The 16921-nt window shown below is 39.8% G+C and overlaps 1 protein-coding gene across 1 annotated transcript in view; it reads right to left on the bottom strand.

The window, feature by feature from the left end:
* thsd7ba (thrombospondin, type I, domain containing 7Ba) overlaps nt 1-16921 on the bottom strand; it is a 165404-nt gene that overhangs the window by 111883 nt on the left and 36600 nt on the right. The window contains exons 3-4 of the mRNA XM_028393596.1: nt 5587-6445; nt 2876-3124 (exon numbers count right to left, since the gene is read on the bottom strand). Coding sequence (XP_028249397.1) covers nt 2876-3124; nt 5587-6445 — 1108 coding nt within the window. The remainder of the gene's footprint in view (nt 1-2875; nt 3125-5586; nt 6446-16921) is intronic.

Genomic DNA, 16921 nt, shown 5'->3' with positions numbered 1-16921 from the left:
CTCCTCAATCCCACCAACACGCCTTCTATTATGGAAGCGGAGGCTGATGACTCAGTGGTGGACTCGTTTATCACCTGTGCTGAAGTTGCCGAGGTAGTCAAAAAGCTCCCCGGCTAAGGCACCGGGGGTGGATGAGATTCGCCCTGGGTACCTTAAGTCTCTGGATGTTGTGGGGCTGTCTTGGTTGACACGCCTCTGCAACATCGCGTGGCAATCGGGGGCAGTGCCACTGGACTGGCAGACCGGGGTGGTGGTCCCTCTTTTTAAAAAGGGGGACCGGAGGGTGTGCTCCAACTACAGGGGGATCACACTCCTCAGCCTCCCTGGGAAAGTCTACGCCAGGGTACTGGAGAGGAGAATTAGACCCATAGTCGAACCTCGGATTAAGGAGGAGCAATGTGGTTTTCGTCCTGGCCGTGGAACGCTGGACCAGCTCTATACCCTCCGCAGGGTGCTGGAGGGTTCATGGGAGTTCGCCCAACCAGTCCACATGTGTTTTGTGGACTTGGAGAAGGCGTTCGACCGTGTCCCTCGCGGCATCTTGTGGGAGGTGCTCTGGGAGTATGGGGTCCGTGGCCCTCTGCTGAGGGCTGTTAGGTCCCTGTATGACCGGAGCAGGAGTCTGGTGCGCATTGCCGGCAGTAAGTCAGACCTGTTCCCGGTGCATGTTGGACTCCGGCAGGGCTGCCCTTTGTCACTGCGCCTAGAAATTCTGTCCATAAAAATTATGAACAGAATTTCTAGGCGCAGTGAGGGACCGGAGGGGATCTGGTTCGGGAACCACAGGATTTCATCTCTGCTTTTTGCGGATGATGTTGTCCTGTTGGCTTCATCGAGCCGGGACCTCCAGTGTGCACTGGGACGGTTTGCAGCCGAGTGTGAAGCGGCTGGGATGAGAATCAGCACCTCCAAGTCTGAGGCCATGGTTCTCGACCGGAAAAAGGTAGTTTGTCCTCTCTGGGTGGGAGGAGAGCTCCTGCCCCAAGTGGAGGAGTTTGTGTATCTCGGGGTCTTGTTCACGCGTGAGGGAAAAATGGAGCGGGAGATTGACAGACGGATCGGTGCAGCTTCCGCAGTAATGCGGTCACTGTACCGGTCCGTTGTGGTGAAGAAGGAGCTGAGCCGGAAGGCGAAGCTCTCGATTTACCGGTCAATCTACGTTCCTACCCTCACCTATGGTCATGAGCTTTGGGTAGTGACCGAAAGAATGAGATCGCGAATACAGGCGGCCGAAATGAGTTTCCTTCGAAGGGTGGCTGGGCGCTCCCTTAGAGATAGGGTGAGAAGCTCAGTCACCCGAGAGGAGCTCGGAGTAGAGCCGCTGCTCCTCCACATCGAGAGGAGCCAGCTGAGGTGGCTCGGGCATCTGGTTCGGATGCCTCCTGGACGCCTCCCTGGGGAGGTGTTCCAGGCATGTCCCACTGGGAGGAGGCCCCGGGGAAGACCCAGGACGCGGTGGAGAGACTATGTCTCTCGGCTGGCCTGGGAACACCTCGGGATTCCCCCAGAGGAGCTGGAGGAAGTGTCTGGTGAGAGGGAAGTCTGGGTGTCCCTGCTCAGACTGCTGCCCCCGTGACCCGGCCCCGGATAAGCGGTGGAAGATGGATGGATGGATGGATGGACTGACTTTATGGTGGCATGAACAACATGCAGTATGTCTTCAGAATGTTATCATGGTGATGTAGTTAGGTCAAAGGAGAGCTGCCGTCATGATCCTGCTAACATTGCCTTTCAGTCTGTTATCCTGCTGCTCTAACTTTGTAGTGCACACCCCAGTTTTACTTCTTAGGATTTTTTTAAATTTATTTTTTTAATTCATTTTTGTTATTATAAAGCTTTTTTTAAGCACTATTGAGTTTGCCTCGTGTGGATCCTAACTGTAATTCTTATCATCATGTCTATGAAAAGTATGAAAAAACTTTTCTAGATTTGTCAATTTTGTCTCATACATTTACATAAAGCTAACACACAAGTTCTTTGTGTGACAAGAAAAAAACAACACAACTACCCACTGAAGCACTCATTTGTTTATCTGCCAATCTATACATGAGAATCATGTTTGTGTATTCAAAACAATGCAGTTTTAATTGAACTGAGGTGTCAGTGTACACAGGCAGTTTTCAAAAAAACGGAATACAAATTACAAGAGCAGTCTCTGGCAAGAGCCGCTCATAGTATTTCAAGGGGGAGGGCACGATTATTTTGATTTCCAAACTTGAGAACAGTTGTTTGGTTTCAACTATGAAAAATGGAGTGATGCAGAAAGCAATATTATTAGAGGAGGTTACCAGAACAACAGCCTGTAGTAATCTATCAAATGCTTAATTTCCGTAATGAGTTTTTTCCTCTAATAATGTAAATCCTCTGCTCTCAGGCACTCCACGTAGATTTAGCAAATAAAACAAAATCTACCAACAGGGAGAATAATTCTCTATTGGCTACTTTGTAGCATGTTATTATACTAGCTAAAGTCTATCTGAATCAAACACTGCTTGTGACAATGAGCTTTTGTCACACCCTACTTATTATCTGTGTCTTCTGTTTTGGGTCAGGAGCTTCCCAAAGTACAAGGTTATTGTAGCTGTCACAAGGTAATTGATGTTATCCCCCCCCCCCCCCCCACACACACACACACACCACACACACACATAAATATGCACAAAATAATTTAATAGTGAGATCATAAATATTTGTAGCCTCTAGGCTTGTTTTCCTAATTAGAAAAAAAAGCTTACAGAAGAACTGAATTAAAAATCATGATTGGGTTGGAATTTTTATGTATAAACACCTACATCAGGAGATTACACATAAGCACAACTTTTGTCTGAGCCTAAAATATGGGGATGATGTTTACTTACGGCTAGTTAAGAATTACCTGGGGCAGTTTGGGAGTAAATCTCCTATAATGTTGCAAGCTTCTTTTTCCTCAAGGACAGGACATCGTTTCCCCCCGCCGACTGGGATCTGAGTCATGATCCGTGACCGGAGGCGGTAACCAGGAGACAGGTCAGTGGACCGGCATGTCTTAGAGCAGGCGTTCCACGATGACCAATCAGATGTCTGACAGTCTTTGGCCATCACACATGCCTGGAAGGTCAGGGGGGAGTTGTCCTTGGTACAGAGGCTGCAGATGGGGAAAGGCTACTATTACTACATCAAATAAACTTTATATCATATCATTACAGCTTTGAAGGATTATTTATTTTATTTATTTGTTTATTTTTTTAGGAATGTTTGCCAACAAAAGCAGATTTATGACAGATGGATGTCAGGTGGATTGAAATAGATTAGCGGACAGACTGCAGGAAGTAAAAATTAAATCTAACGTATGAAAAAACCATCTGCTTAGAAAATATACCAACTAGTGGTTGATGAACAAATGGCCTTTGATGCTTCTGCTCCTGCATGACAATTTTCAAAGCTGTTATCCATCATTATAATAGATCTCAGTACATAAAGTCAACCTTTCAGAGAAGAGCTGATATGCTGAATTAAAAGTGTGAAACAACTGCATTAGTCAAGTAATTACATCTTCTTTTGTTTCACTTTGGCAATGCAATTAGTTAGGTTATTAAGATGTGAGTACAATGCTCATTTTAAACTTTTACTTTGTAATGAGACTGTAAGAAAAATCAGAATGAGACAGAATTCATGTGGGAAATACATATTCAATAGCTCCAATCTTCATTCTTAGTTAAAAAAGAAAAAAAAAACATGCAAATCAGGCACTGTTCCCATAAATGGTCCCTTCACACTTCAGGCCAATGAACCATCAAGCATGATAACCTGTAACCTGTAGAATAACAACATTTTAAGCCACTTTTTAATGTGATGTATTTGTCCCATGCTGGGACACACATTAAAACTATGAACTGAAAATAATATCCCACAATGATTCAATAATTGAATGCACCGGTCTGCTGTAACAAAACAGCAATATGAAACAATAATAAAAATGCATCACCTCACAGGGATGTCATTGCAAGGTGGTTTCCGATTCCATGATTCCCATTGAATGGCAGTCAGCCGGCTAATAGTGTCACTTTACACCAAGTAGGTGCTGTAAAGTGGCATTTAGTCAATGTAATATGCATGCAATGATTTTTTTATTCTTCCTCTTCTTGAAGAGATGAAATGTTATTTGTGATTGTATGTGTAGTAAGTGTGTGTCAGCATGTGCAGAAAAAAATCCATTCTTATCAAATCCAAATTCACCAGGGTTAGTTTAAACAGTAGGGACAGGAGGAGAAGGGGATGGGGGGTGAGGGGGTGGCAGCTCCTGACATTTAACACAATCATACCTCACATTCTTGCCAATATGCTGAAACAGTAATTGAATAAATAACCACCATCAATAAAAAGGCATTTTATGTCACTGAATGCACCTCCACATAAAGGAAGTGCCCCACTGGGATCATGCAGGAGGGGGGGGTGACCATTGATTTATGTTCCTGTTATTTGAAAAAAGAAATGTGAGAATGAAAGATATAAAAACAATTTAGTTTTCATTAGGAGTATTTTACCTGACAGACACATTCAGCTGCCACCATGTTTACAAGTGCCCATATGTTACATTAAAATCCTGTTACCTCTGCAGATCTGTTCCCTATAGGCCAACAACAGGCCAGCTGTTCTCACACAGCCGCCTTACTTACTTTACACTCCTACATTTATGTGTACATTACATCTATGTGGAAAATAGAGACATGTAGTGAAAACACAGGCTGTCTTAATCTTTAATTTAGATGAATTAAAAAAATAATTTACATCACTTTGATGTTGATACATTTATTGTATCAATAGGTGATAATGAGGTGACTTATTTAAAGCTCTGACCTCGAGGGTCTGCTGTTCTCTTTGCTACTGAAGTGTGGTCTCATCCTGCCAAGACTTAAAGAGCCCTCTAAGGCTTTCACAAAATAGGGTTGTGCATGCCTCTGTGCCTGGCAAGGGATTAAAAAAAAGATCCAAATTATGTTATATAAATTGTTCCAGTACAAGTGTAGCATTTCAAGCAGCTGCCAATTTATCCAACGCTGGCAGCTCCCAGCAAATTCAACCTGTGTTAATGCCAAAGGAACCCCGAAAATTGCATCCCAAGGTCTTTAAACTTTAAGAGTCGAAGTGGCATTGATTTTATCTGCATGTGTCAGAAAAAAAAGATTCAAAAGATTCAAAAGATGGAAAGACTTCAAACCAAGGACAGCTTTTGAATGGAGGAACCTCAAATGTGAACCATGTTGATAGAAATGATGTGGTTTGGTAATGCACTCATTGACATCTACATCATATCAAAGAGTGCTTGAAGATAATTTGATGCCATCAGTACAAAAGTTGGAAATGGAATCAAAAGAAAATGTTTCCATGGGATAAGAATTCTAGTTCACACTTTCCATTTGAGAAAAGAAGAGTTGTGGAATGGCCAAATCTGACCTGATAATCACAGAATAGGTCAGTGGCCAGTTTACAAAGTATAATAATAATAGACAACAACAAAGTTCTCAAACAAAGTTATTACTTCTCAAGTGTGCAACGTTAGCTTCTGTCTGTTGATATTTTGCTGCATAAATGAATGACAGGGCTTACCTCAACATGGCATTCTTTCCGTCACTTCTTGTACAGCGGACATGTCGTGTCTGGTATCCCACCTCCAGTTCCCATGACATGGGGTACTTGTGGTGATGGTGGTGGTGGTGGTGGAGGTGGTGATTGAAATGAGAATGGTGGTGAGAAGCCAGCGTGTGCAAAGTAACTGTGTTATTCTCATTGGCGTTAAAGTCCACTGTGGTCCTCCCACTTAAGAGGGTATCCTTGTGATGGGGTAGTCGGCACTCGCTCCAAGCCCCTACTTTAAGGCTGTACTGGTATTCGCCCTCCCCTGCAGGGCACTCCACGGGGCAAGAACAAGTCCTGGTCTCTGTTAGGTTAGGGCAGCTCGCCCCTCCATACATTGGTGTAGCCAGAACGTGTCGTGTCCGATGCTGCAGGCCAGTACCGCAGGTTTTGCTGCAACTTGACCAAGAGGTGAAGTCTGAAACCACACAGTCCTGGGGGCAGGGGATTAGGCAAGCCTGCTCCACAGGTGGTTTTTGAGAAAAGAACTCACATATCCTTGAGGAGACAGAGGTTCGATTTGAAGTGCGTACACAGTGGACTTTCCGCCTCTGGATTCCATGCTGCGCTGTAACGCACTCAGCCGTCCTAAGCTTGAGCTCGTTAGAAAAGAAAGGGACAAGAACACAGGCTCCCCAGTCAGACAGGTCCCACTCAAAGAGATTCTGGTGCCAGTCGCAGACCTTGAAACACTGCCTCTGGCTTTCCGGCTTGTCCATGTGTTGGCAGTGAGAATGGTGGGTCGTCCAGCCATCCACGTGGATGCACCATATTGTCCTGGTCTGAACCCCACCTGAACCGCACTCCTCACCGATGCACTGACCCCACTGGCCTGCAACAAAGACAAGACATGTGGATTTTCAATAAAAAAATGGGAGCTTTATTGCAGCAATCTGGCAGTTTGCAATCAAGCACAATTCAAGGCCATTCACTTAACCTCCATGATTGCTTTATTCATGAACTGTGGAGGAAAGGAACAAAAGAACACAAAGTAATCAAACCACTGGTAGACATTCATATAAAAAAATACAAGGTCAGTTTCTCGGTCACAAAGGACTAGTTTTATAAAGGATCAATATTTTAGACTGTGTGAGGTATAGCCAGTAGTTCTTGCAGGTATTTATTATAGATGTGCCATCTGCTAAAGTGCAAAATGATATTTAATTTTATCACAGTGACCTGAAGCCACTTCTTCAACAGGAAAAACTTCATTTTTATTTATTTTCACACAAGTGACACTGTACATCAATATACTCTTAGCCAGGTTTCTGGCTAAGAGTATATTGATTTTCAATAAAACTAACCCAAATCAAGCAAGGACATGTGTGATTGTGACAGCATTGTGCAACTTTTCACTCACAACACACTGTTGATTCTAGCTTATCTAAAATGTGTGGATCAATTAAAGCAATGCTGGCAAGAAACTTTGCAAAACTGCCCTTTGTAGGAGAAATATTGCAAGAAAGAGAGAGACACTTTCTGAATGATGATAGCTTTAACAACATCACAGCTGAAAAAAAAGGTCAACTGACAAACACAGGCTTAATTATATTTCACATCTGTCAAGTTCTGACAGGTGATTCAATGGATGTCTGAGAGTGTATGTTCACAAAAAGTCCAGGAAGTGGTAAGTTAACAGGTTGATTGGCTTGTCAAAGCATACAGTTTTTTTGTCATGTGTAATGTGATCAGCATTATGAAAAATAGCCCATATTTTACATGTACAAACTCTGCACTACTCCTGGACACAAAAAGTCGATATTTTCATGCCAATATTTTGTTGCTGGTGCCCAAATGTTGTCCTATCTATAGAGTGTATGTCTACTGTGAATGAATGAATGGATGAATGAATGAATGCCTATATTGCAGTAGTCCCATCTGACCAGTGCACAGATAAAAAAAGTAACCTATGCCACATTTCCAGGCAACCCATAACCTGTGTTTTTATAACCTGATAAGCTGAAAGTGCACTGGAACGGCAGTCAAACCCATAACTTTCCACCTGTGAACTACCAGATCGATGTACTCCCAGTTCTGTGCTCTGACATCACAGAACAATGGCAGCCCCCATGGATGCATTGCTAATTTTATGCATTATTGGCAGCTGCTCTAGTGTTAACACTGTTCTTCAGTGCATCGAGTGCAAGAATAAATTAATATCAAATACACTTCCAAACAAATAATGTCAAATAAAATTTGTAAGAGCTTCTGTTACGTTATGCGTCACTTCTCCTCTTCCGTTTCTCTCGAGCAATAAGAAAGGAGCAGCCATCTTTGATAGAGAAGAAACCCCATAGGGTTTCACATATTGGTTTGCTTACATCTAGCTACCAAAATTTCAGGCAGTTTGGCATGACTTACGTGGTACAAAGTCATGAGTAGTGGCTTGAAGTCGTGCACTAAAAACCATTCCTTTGCATTCAATAAGTCTTTAAAAGTCAACATGGAAGAAAAAACAAACCACACTATTATGATTCTGTGTTTCTTTGAGTTGTTTTCTGTTTAGTTTTTATTCCTGCCCCAAACTGATTTTGTGATCTTTGTGTTTATAATAGTCTTGTGTTTCCTGTTTTATTTTGAAAATCCATGTTCCCTCCTGTAGGCTATTCCTGTGTGTTTTACTTCCTTGTGGTTCCCTCCTTTGTGATTGCTTGCCCGATCCTAATGTCTCTCACCTGCGTCTTGTTACTTCAGTCCTGTGCTCCCCTTTGTTCTTGTCTGGTCGTCGTGTCTGTAACGGTGTATGTTGTCTCTTTTTTTTTGCTACCTCAATGCCATGTTACTTTGTTTCCTCTAATACACTTGTGCCTCCATGAATTCAGTCCTTGTTTTCTTTAGTTTATGCTTGAGTCAAGTTTAAGTTTAGTACCTTTTCAGTTACATGGTTTTGGCTACTCTGAATAAACTGGGAACACTGCTTCTCTGCCTGCGCCTGAGTCCTCTCATATACAAACCCTGACACAAACAAAGTTAATGTACATGTGTTCAAGACAGGACTTCACCACCATGATAGCCAAAAATGGTTGAAAGAGCTGCTTTATCAAATGTGCCACCCTGGTTTAGTAACCTAAAGTTACCAGGATATTGTTGCATATATGGGTATGATTCCATAAAGGCAAAACTTGATGCATTATCCCAACAATCTGGCATAATGACGTATCCACAATATGATCAACACACTGTCTGAGAGCAGGAATCATAGGAACATGCACCTCTATGGTATATTTGGAGTAACTCTGCAACAAAGACTTCCAAATCCTCATGAAAATGGTCTGTCCAATAAATTTCACACATAGTTAAGTTTTGACAGTGAGAGTGGCAACTTTATTTTTTGAGCGTTCACCATCGCATCCAAAGTAATGATGTGGTTGATATTTTGCAGCATAAAGCAGAAACGCACTCGGCAGTCACTACCGTGTAGCATCAAAGTCTGGCCGACAAAAAGCACCGTCGCTATGAGTAATTTCCCACTTCCGACAAATAGTGGAATGCAGAAGTACTTTGTGGTCAGAGAGGAAACAAAATTGCTGATGCTTTTTTTCTTTTTTTTCAGCTTGAAATTGTGGCTTAAAACATATTGCTTACATGTAGTTAGGTAGTCAGGAGCCTCTGTAAAGATGAACAACAAACTTTTCTATGTATATGGGGCAAAAACAAAACAATGCAACGAGTACAATTATAAAGTTGAGACTTCAATTTCAGCAATGACTTTAGCAAGAGAAGTAAATCTGAATAAACTCAATGCCCCACTCTGTTTTTCATTTGATTGCTTTAATTGATTATGAACTATGATTTTTACTATGGGTCTGGTTTCTTTATTTCACTGATTCTCTCTTATCTGTGCCAACTGTATAATATGTACATTTGGCTAAAGTGGTAATTCAATTTCTTTTATCCATAAAAGGCTAAATAAATTTCATTTTTGACCTTTTTTTGTCCTCATATTCAAAAGAATATATCGCAAAAAATGTGATAGATTTGCAGATAGGACACGGTTATCGACATGAGGCACGTTCACTTCTCATTCAGTTATTTTGCCACATGCTATGAAAAAGATAATATGATTCATTTCATCTAATTGGAATTAAATTGATGTAATAATGAGATCCTACTGCTTCCTAAATTGCTTTCAAATGACAAGCCGCTCAAACTGTATTATGCCTTTTTCTTGCGGGAGAAATCTGTTGTTAACACTTTGTTTCTTGGCCAATAATCAACGTGACAAAGCTGCTTAGAAGCTTTCGTTCTTTGCTTGAGGGAGGAATCATTTAAACTGCACTATTTTTTTTCCTTAGTTCATCGAAGCACATTATTGAGTTTATTTTTTTTTGTCTTAGCTTTGCAGTGATAATGGGGCTGAGAGTGCAACTAATATCATTACATTACGAAGGATCCTTTTACATACACATTGTTTTTAATTAAAGCAGGTAAGTGGCAACACTAATAACAATCAGAGACAAGATTGTTCATGTGTAAATAAACATGTAGTTGCATGTGCATTTTACACACATAAAGAAAAATTATGGTTATCCTTAATAATTATGCAAAACAACAAGAAGGAATAAGCGTTGGTCTGACTCTACCACACCTACTTCTTTTACAACTAAACTTCTATAAACCTTTGTAAACACAAGGCAGCACAACACATAATCTGCTTTCCTACAAAGACATATTATCTTCTTACTCACAATAAAGCTCAGGGACCACTTTAGCTTATTACATATAATTAAAAAGTTACCATCAAGTTGAACCCTAGGAAATGCTAGAACTAACTAGCGCTCTGTAGCCACATATTTTATAGCATTTAGTACACACAAAAAGAATAAAATAAGGGCCCAAAGGTAAAAAGAACAAAAAGATACGACAGGGCCAAATCTGGCAGAATGTCTTGACTCACTTTACTGCTACGTCTTAGCACAGCTGAGAACAATGGATGACAGATGGAGAAACCTACAACAACATTGCCACATTGGAGCATAATATATATCCTCCTACATTACATGCCTATAGCAACATATCTGTTTATTCACACACGACAAAGACCATTGTGAGTTTTGTCGATTGATTGCTTGATGAAGATGAAATATATAAACGCACCACATAAACCCTGTATTCACTGATGGGTCAATAAAAAAAACTGAAACTGAAAATGAGAATGGATTCTGAATGCATTATACCATTAACTTGATTTGCTACTGTTGTTGTTGTCCAGTGTCAGACCTTTTTTTCCCTCAGAAAGCACGTTTGACATTCAGATGAGTCTTTTGTCACAGTAATAACATGCATACGGCACAAATGATAACTTAAGTCATGAAGTTATACTTTCTCTCTCGCTTTTGCCAAAATGGTACACAATTGAGTACCATGTGGGTGAGGATCAACTGCCTACTACACAATGGAATTATTTGGGGGTGGAGCATTCTTGAGAGGAGCCATTAACTGTTAATGGTTAATGCCATGGTTGCATTGTATTTTGATGACCAAAATGAAGGTTGCTTCTATAGGCTGACCTTGAAATAAATAAAACCAGAAAAATAATTGCGTGCAGAGAGTAAGGACACTGTGGGCAGACTTCAAAAAACAGCATGAGCTTTAATTAAAAAGCTGATGTAACTTAAAGTGTGCTCTGACATAAATAAAAAAACAGAGACATAAGACAAAAATTAAACAAAGGAGAAGAAGCAAAGTACAACAGAGGGCAGCAAACAGGCACATGGTGGTGGAATCACAGGGATGACGAACAGGGAAAGATAGTTCTATATAAAGCAGAGAATCACCAGCCTGGCTCTTAGAAAGAATTTAGTTTTAAACTATAATTGATACTGTATTAACAAAGGATTAAATATTAAATTTGGCTTTTTTATCTACAAGCAGGTATAAATAATTGTTTCATTTAGTTCTATTCATAGGATTATTTCATAAGCACCCTCAGGCCTAGGACACTGGCAGAAGACAAAGTGGGATGACTCTCCTAAAACAAAAAAACGAATAATAATAATAATGGAGCTCAGTAAGTTAAATATGCAAATATCATGTTCACATTTTGTAGTGGTTCAAGGTCATCACAGGTGGTTGCAATGTCAAAAATGACACTTTCAACACTTTAAATGCATTTTTTTGGAATAAGCATATTGTTTTTCATCATTGTGACATGTTCTCTTTTGATCATATTACTCATAAGGCTGCGGATAACAATCAAAACATAGTGTTCCCCATGCACCTTTACAACGCACGTTCTAAAAAATCAAAGCTCAAAAGACCTAAAAGATTAAATATGGGTTATCCTCTAAAAATAGACCATAAAAAAAGCTCTGCACGGAAATAAGACATGAGCAGTTATTCACTGTGGAGCTCCAACGTCAATTCAGCACATGTCCTTTATGAGTGCACAGCCCTCGCGGTCACTTGTGGCTCTCTTTCATGATAAACACTCTTTCATCAGCATGAGCAGCTTTGCTCAGTCGTTCTGTTTGCAAACTGTGCCAGGATATGAGTGCGTGATTTATGGAGGTGTGATTGGGAGTGATTCTACTGCCGGGAGGGGGGGAGCCGGGCTAACACAAGCGCTAGTTCATCTCCTGTAAGCTCTGAATAATCACTCTCTCGATCTGTCAGCATCAGCATCTGTCAAGCCCCTCAGGAGGAACCGGTCGCCCACAGCTCCTTCGCTCCTGTCGCACTTAGTCGCCTTGCTCACACCTCCGGGGGCGCCCTGCTTACCCGCAGGGCTCTTGCTATATTTACACCATTTCATTTTAGGTCCTGAAAACTGAATTTGAATGAAGGGCGAGAGGCTGAACAGATTACACACCAATACAGAAAAAAAGACAGAAATTAAACTTCAGTGTAGCGTGACCAAGCACGTATTCTCGTTTTCAGCATTGTTTAGCTGGACAAATTATATTACAGCTGTAAAATAATAGATCCACTATAGCCTGAAACCAGACTGACTGAGGCGAATAAGAAACAAACAGAGATGGAAACTGTCTCCTAAACAACGAGCGGGAGGCGTTTCATCAAGAGAAGACTACACACTCACCATGGTTAAATCTTTCGCCTCTCTGATCCATTTCATTACATTTTGTAAAGGTATCACGAAGTCAAGTCAATAAAAGAAAAGAAATGTACTTTCCAACTTCATGCTGCATTTTGTGGCTGTTGTATGTAGCTTGAAAGTTTTACACCCACACATTTTGTTGGTTGTTGAATTAAATTAAAGAATCGTGAGTTGATACAGGCATTTAAAAGATCATGCTATGTCTAGCTTCAAATCCTGTTTCGGTTGTTGTTGATGAGGGAAATTGTGTGTGTGTGTGTGTGTGTGTATACCTGTCTGTCGGTTTGCAATCCATCCATAACAAACAATGGAAAACTCGCACAGAGAGGTACACAGCCAAACAAGATCATGCTAATCCACACACACGCATATACCACACAAGCTTATGTTAGATAACAGATGCTAACTGGAAGTAGCAAGTGTTAGCAGGAGCTAAACATGTCTCCTATATATATATATATATATATATATATATATATATATATATATAAAGAAACATGCATAAAGAAACATGCAGGTCCATGGTTGGGGCAGCAGTTGGGATTGCCAGTGGTTGATCGCTGTTGATCTGTGGTCCCACCAGACCTAGTGTGGTGCATTTTAGTGGTGACCCTTTACATTGCTTCAATGAGCCGCATCAAACCCTCACCGAGCAGGCAAGATATCTAACACAAGAACAACATATAGAATTAAGGCAATTATTTTAAAATCCATCTCTGGCTCCTACATCATTTTACATTGACATTTAGTTAGAACCACTGAAGGAAGGCCACAGGGAAAGTCCAAAGGCTCGGAGGAGATTGAAAAGACACAAACAGGCAAAACATGTCTCCTATTTGTTTGTTGTTGTAATTTTAAAACTTACAAGTAAATTCATCATCACATAAATTCAGCTAAACAAAGACACATTAATGGGAAGTGCTTTGCTTCTGAAACTTTATGGATAGGACTTGAGGTTGCGCTGAAGATGGCACAAAACTCACTGAACACACGTCTCAGAAACTGAGCTGCAAGGAGCCAAAGGTTTGTGGTCTGGGTGCAAAAACTGGAGTCTTTAATGTGAGTGTATACAAAAATATATAATGATAATTATTTCTGACTGAGCTTAGCTTATCTGCTAACATCAGTTATTACTATACTTTTTTCATAGTTATTATGTGTCAGCCTGAAATGTAGTCAGTGCTGCATACACAGTTTTCTGCCTTTTCTGCACTTCCTAACGAACATCTGCCGAGTTTACCCACCATCCATCTCCAACTCCTCTCCCGGAGTTAAGCTTGACTGTTTGGATACATGTGTCCTTTGTCATAACACTTTTTAATTAAATGATACCTATGCCACTGAGCCTAATTATGCACTGAGCCATCCCCCATGCCACACATCCATCAGATGTAATTTATGAGCAGCGAGGTGCATCCTCCATTACAACATTCCTATATACAAAAATTCATCAGATTATCATCAGGCAGTCACTCCATCTCCAGAAGGCCTGAATCAGCTGGTTTTACCTGGATGTTTACGTAGCAGGTTGGAAAGTAGCAGGAAATTTATGGAAAAAAAAAGAAGCGTGACTGCTTACTGCTTGAATATAAATCATTTATTTCCATAAATGCTCACTAAGTGAATGCATTATAAAGCATTTGTGTTTTGGATTGACAAAGAGATACTTAATGCAACTTGCATTATCCTTTGGCCAATGACCAGCAGTACAAATCAGTACAACACATGTTGTGCCCATGTTGAGTGATGTTAATCCACACATGTGCCAAAGCAACACAAACCTGAGTTCAATCAATTCGGTGTCTAAGAAATTGCAGTGTAAAAGCAGAGCATCACACATTGTGTATAAACCAACAATGCAGAAACCACACAGTCATGTGCTCTGATTTATCTCTAATCAATGTTGCTATAAAGCATGAAGATCGTTTTAATACCAGCATGATGATTCCTAAGTGAGTGATCAATCACCAGCATGAGCAGGACTCCTTCAGAGGGTGAGCAGACAGTGGGGTGGGGTAGAGGTATTTAAAGCACACCCACAAGAAGGACATTTCATATTTCATAATTTAAAAATAAATTATATACAAAAAATAGAGTTTTAATATTAAAGTTAAAAATAAACAACAACAGTGTTATGTAAGGTGCGTGATCATAACAATCAGTGTGCAGGTGCTGATTTTGCATTTGTTGAATGAAGTAATATTTTTCCAAAACTAAGCACAGAACTTCGTATTAAGTTGTATACATACATATTCACTTCTCACCATACAGTCAGGTTCATAAATACTGGAGCAGATAGAAGTTTTCTTTTTCTTTTTGGCATGGGCTCTGTTGAATTTGTATTGAAACAATCAAGATTTGAGCGAACTCCTAACTTCCTGCTTAACCATTAAGAAATTATACACATTTTTATACACACATATGGCTTAAATATAATATAACTACAAACATCTTTGGTGTCGAATCACTATCAAAGCTTAAAAGGCAGAAGAAACAGATGAATCCATGCTGATTCTGCCAAAATAACCACACTCACCACAGTCCTCCATTTTACTTCCTGTCACCATGTAGCCTAGAAGACTTCAGGCTACAGCAGAACAAGGATGGAGTGCTAACACTTTGGGGTGGAAATAAGTAATTCCTGACTGGTGCATGACTGATTATAATTAAATGGATTAAAGTAATTCTGGATGTGTCATGAATTCCTGTTTCTTGCGTGAACTAATAAGTATTGTATGTCACTATGGATTTATGTGATTAGGTCACACATAACAGATCATCAGTTATGGAATGTTAATTCACCAGTACGTCATTAAATGATAGGCCACAAAATTAACCTATGATTCAGAACTGCAGACAGGAGTCCAAAGAGGATGAATCCTGTGGAAATCCAGAGACAATTACTGCATTCACCAATTAGATCTGAGTATTCAGGATGATTTTGTAAGAACCTACAGGAACTATTTTTATAGAATAAACTCTGTGGCTAAATTGACAGCTACAACTAAGAAATGTACTCTTGAAGTAAACTCGCTTTATGAAGATGGAAAACCGAGGAAACAGAGTTAGTAAAAAAGATTTAAAGATTTTGATCATATCAGAGACAACAGGAAGTAAATAAAGTGAATAAACTTGATGCCAAGTTGTAAACAATCAACTATAATAATCGATAATCGCATCCTATTATGTAAAAGAGTCAACTATTCAATAGGCTTTTATTATTTGTTTAGTGAAATTGCCATGTATTTATTATTATTATTATTTTATCTATGAAATAAATAAATAAAATTGATGGAAGAATACTTTTTGTTCTACCATTTTCCCCTGCCAAAGAATAACCATGTCCATTAATAAGCAGGCTAGGTGTTGGATGGATGCCCCCAACTTACAGTGGGGACTTCTATGCAGAAGTCACAAGTCCGCATCCACCTCACAGCAGCATTGCTGTATTTATTTTATTTATTTAATTATTTTTTATTTATTTATTTTTAATCTTGGTTATTTTAGTATATTTGTGTTTTTTTTTTCTGGTTCATTTTTCCCTGTTTTGCTTGTTTCCTGTTTTATTTTGAAAGTCCTGTTTCCATGTGTGTCTCTTTAACTTCCTCTTCCCTCCCTGATGGTTCTCACCTGTGTCTTGTTAACCCTTGTGTATTTAAGTCTTGCGCTCCTGCTCTTACTCTTCTGTCAACCACATTTCCAGTGTTTCCTATATCATGTTGTTTGTATTATATTTTGTTCCTTCACCTTTTATTTACTTTTACTTATTTACTTTATTATTATTATTTTGTACCCTTTTTCCTTTTGTTGATCTGGGAATTTAGGGCTTTTTGGTTTTATTTTCATTAAAGATCACTTTTTTATTTATTTAAATTTAGTATGTATTTTAGTGCAATTTGAACTCATAACACAACAGAAGCTCTTCATTAAGTCACAAATGCAACTTCCATCTTGCTTTCCACTCACTCAGGCATCACACCTCATTAAGGTCATGCATTAAAAACTTTGTCGTGCTGGCTGTCACACACAGACAGACCAAAAAAACACTACACATAACATCCCAATGTGGTGAGACTGCATTGGATTAAATGTGATGCTGTTTTAAAGAAATGTTCAAATTCTTAGCTGAAACTATTAACACAGACTATTCAAAATTTGTTCTGAAGTCAAAGCTTTGAGCCATATTCTCTTTTTAATGATGTGAAACCTTTGCTTACTCTGAAAAGTTCATTCTTTAGACTGCAGGTGAAA

This window comes from Parambassis ranga, chromosome 21 (assembly GCF_900634625.1).
Source record: "Parambassis ranga chromosome 21, fParRan2.1, whole genome shotgun sequence".
NCBI lineage: Eukaryota > Metazoa > Chordata > Actinopteri > Ambassidae > Parambassis > Parambassis ranga.
The sequence above is the reverse complement of the archived record's forward strand: the minus strand, read 5'-3'. Positions and strand labels throughout refer to the sequence as shown.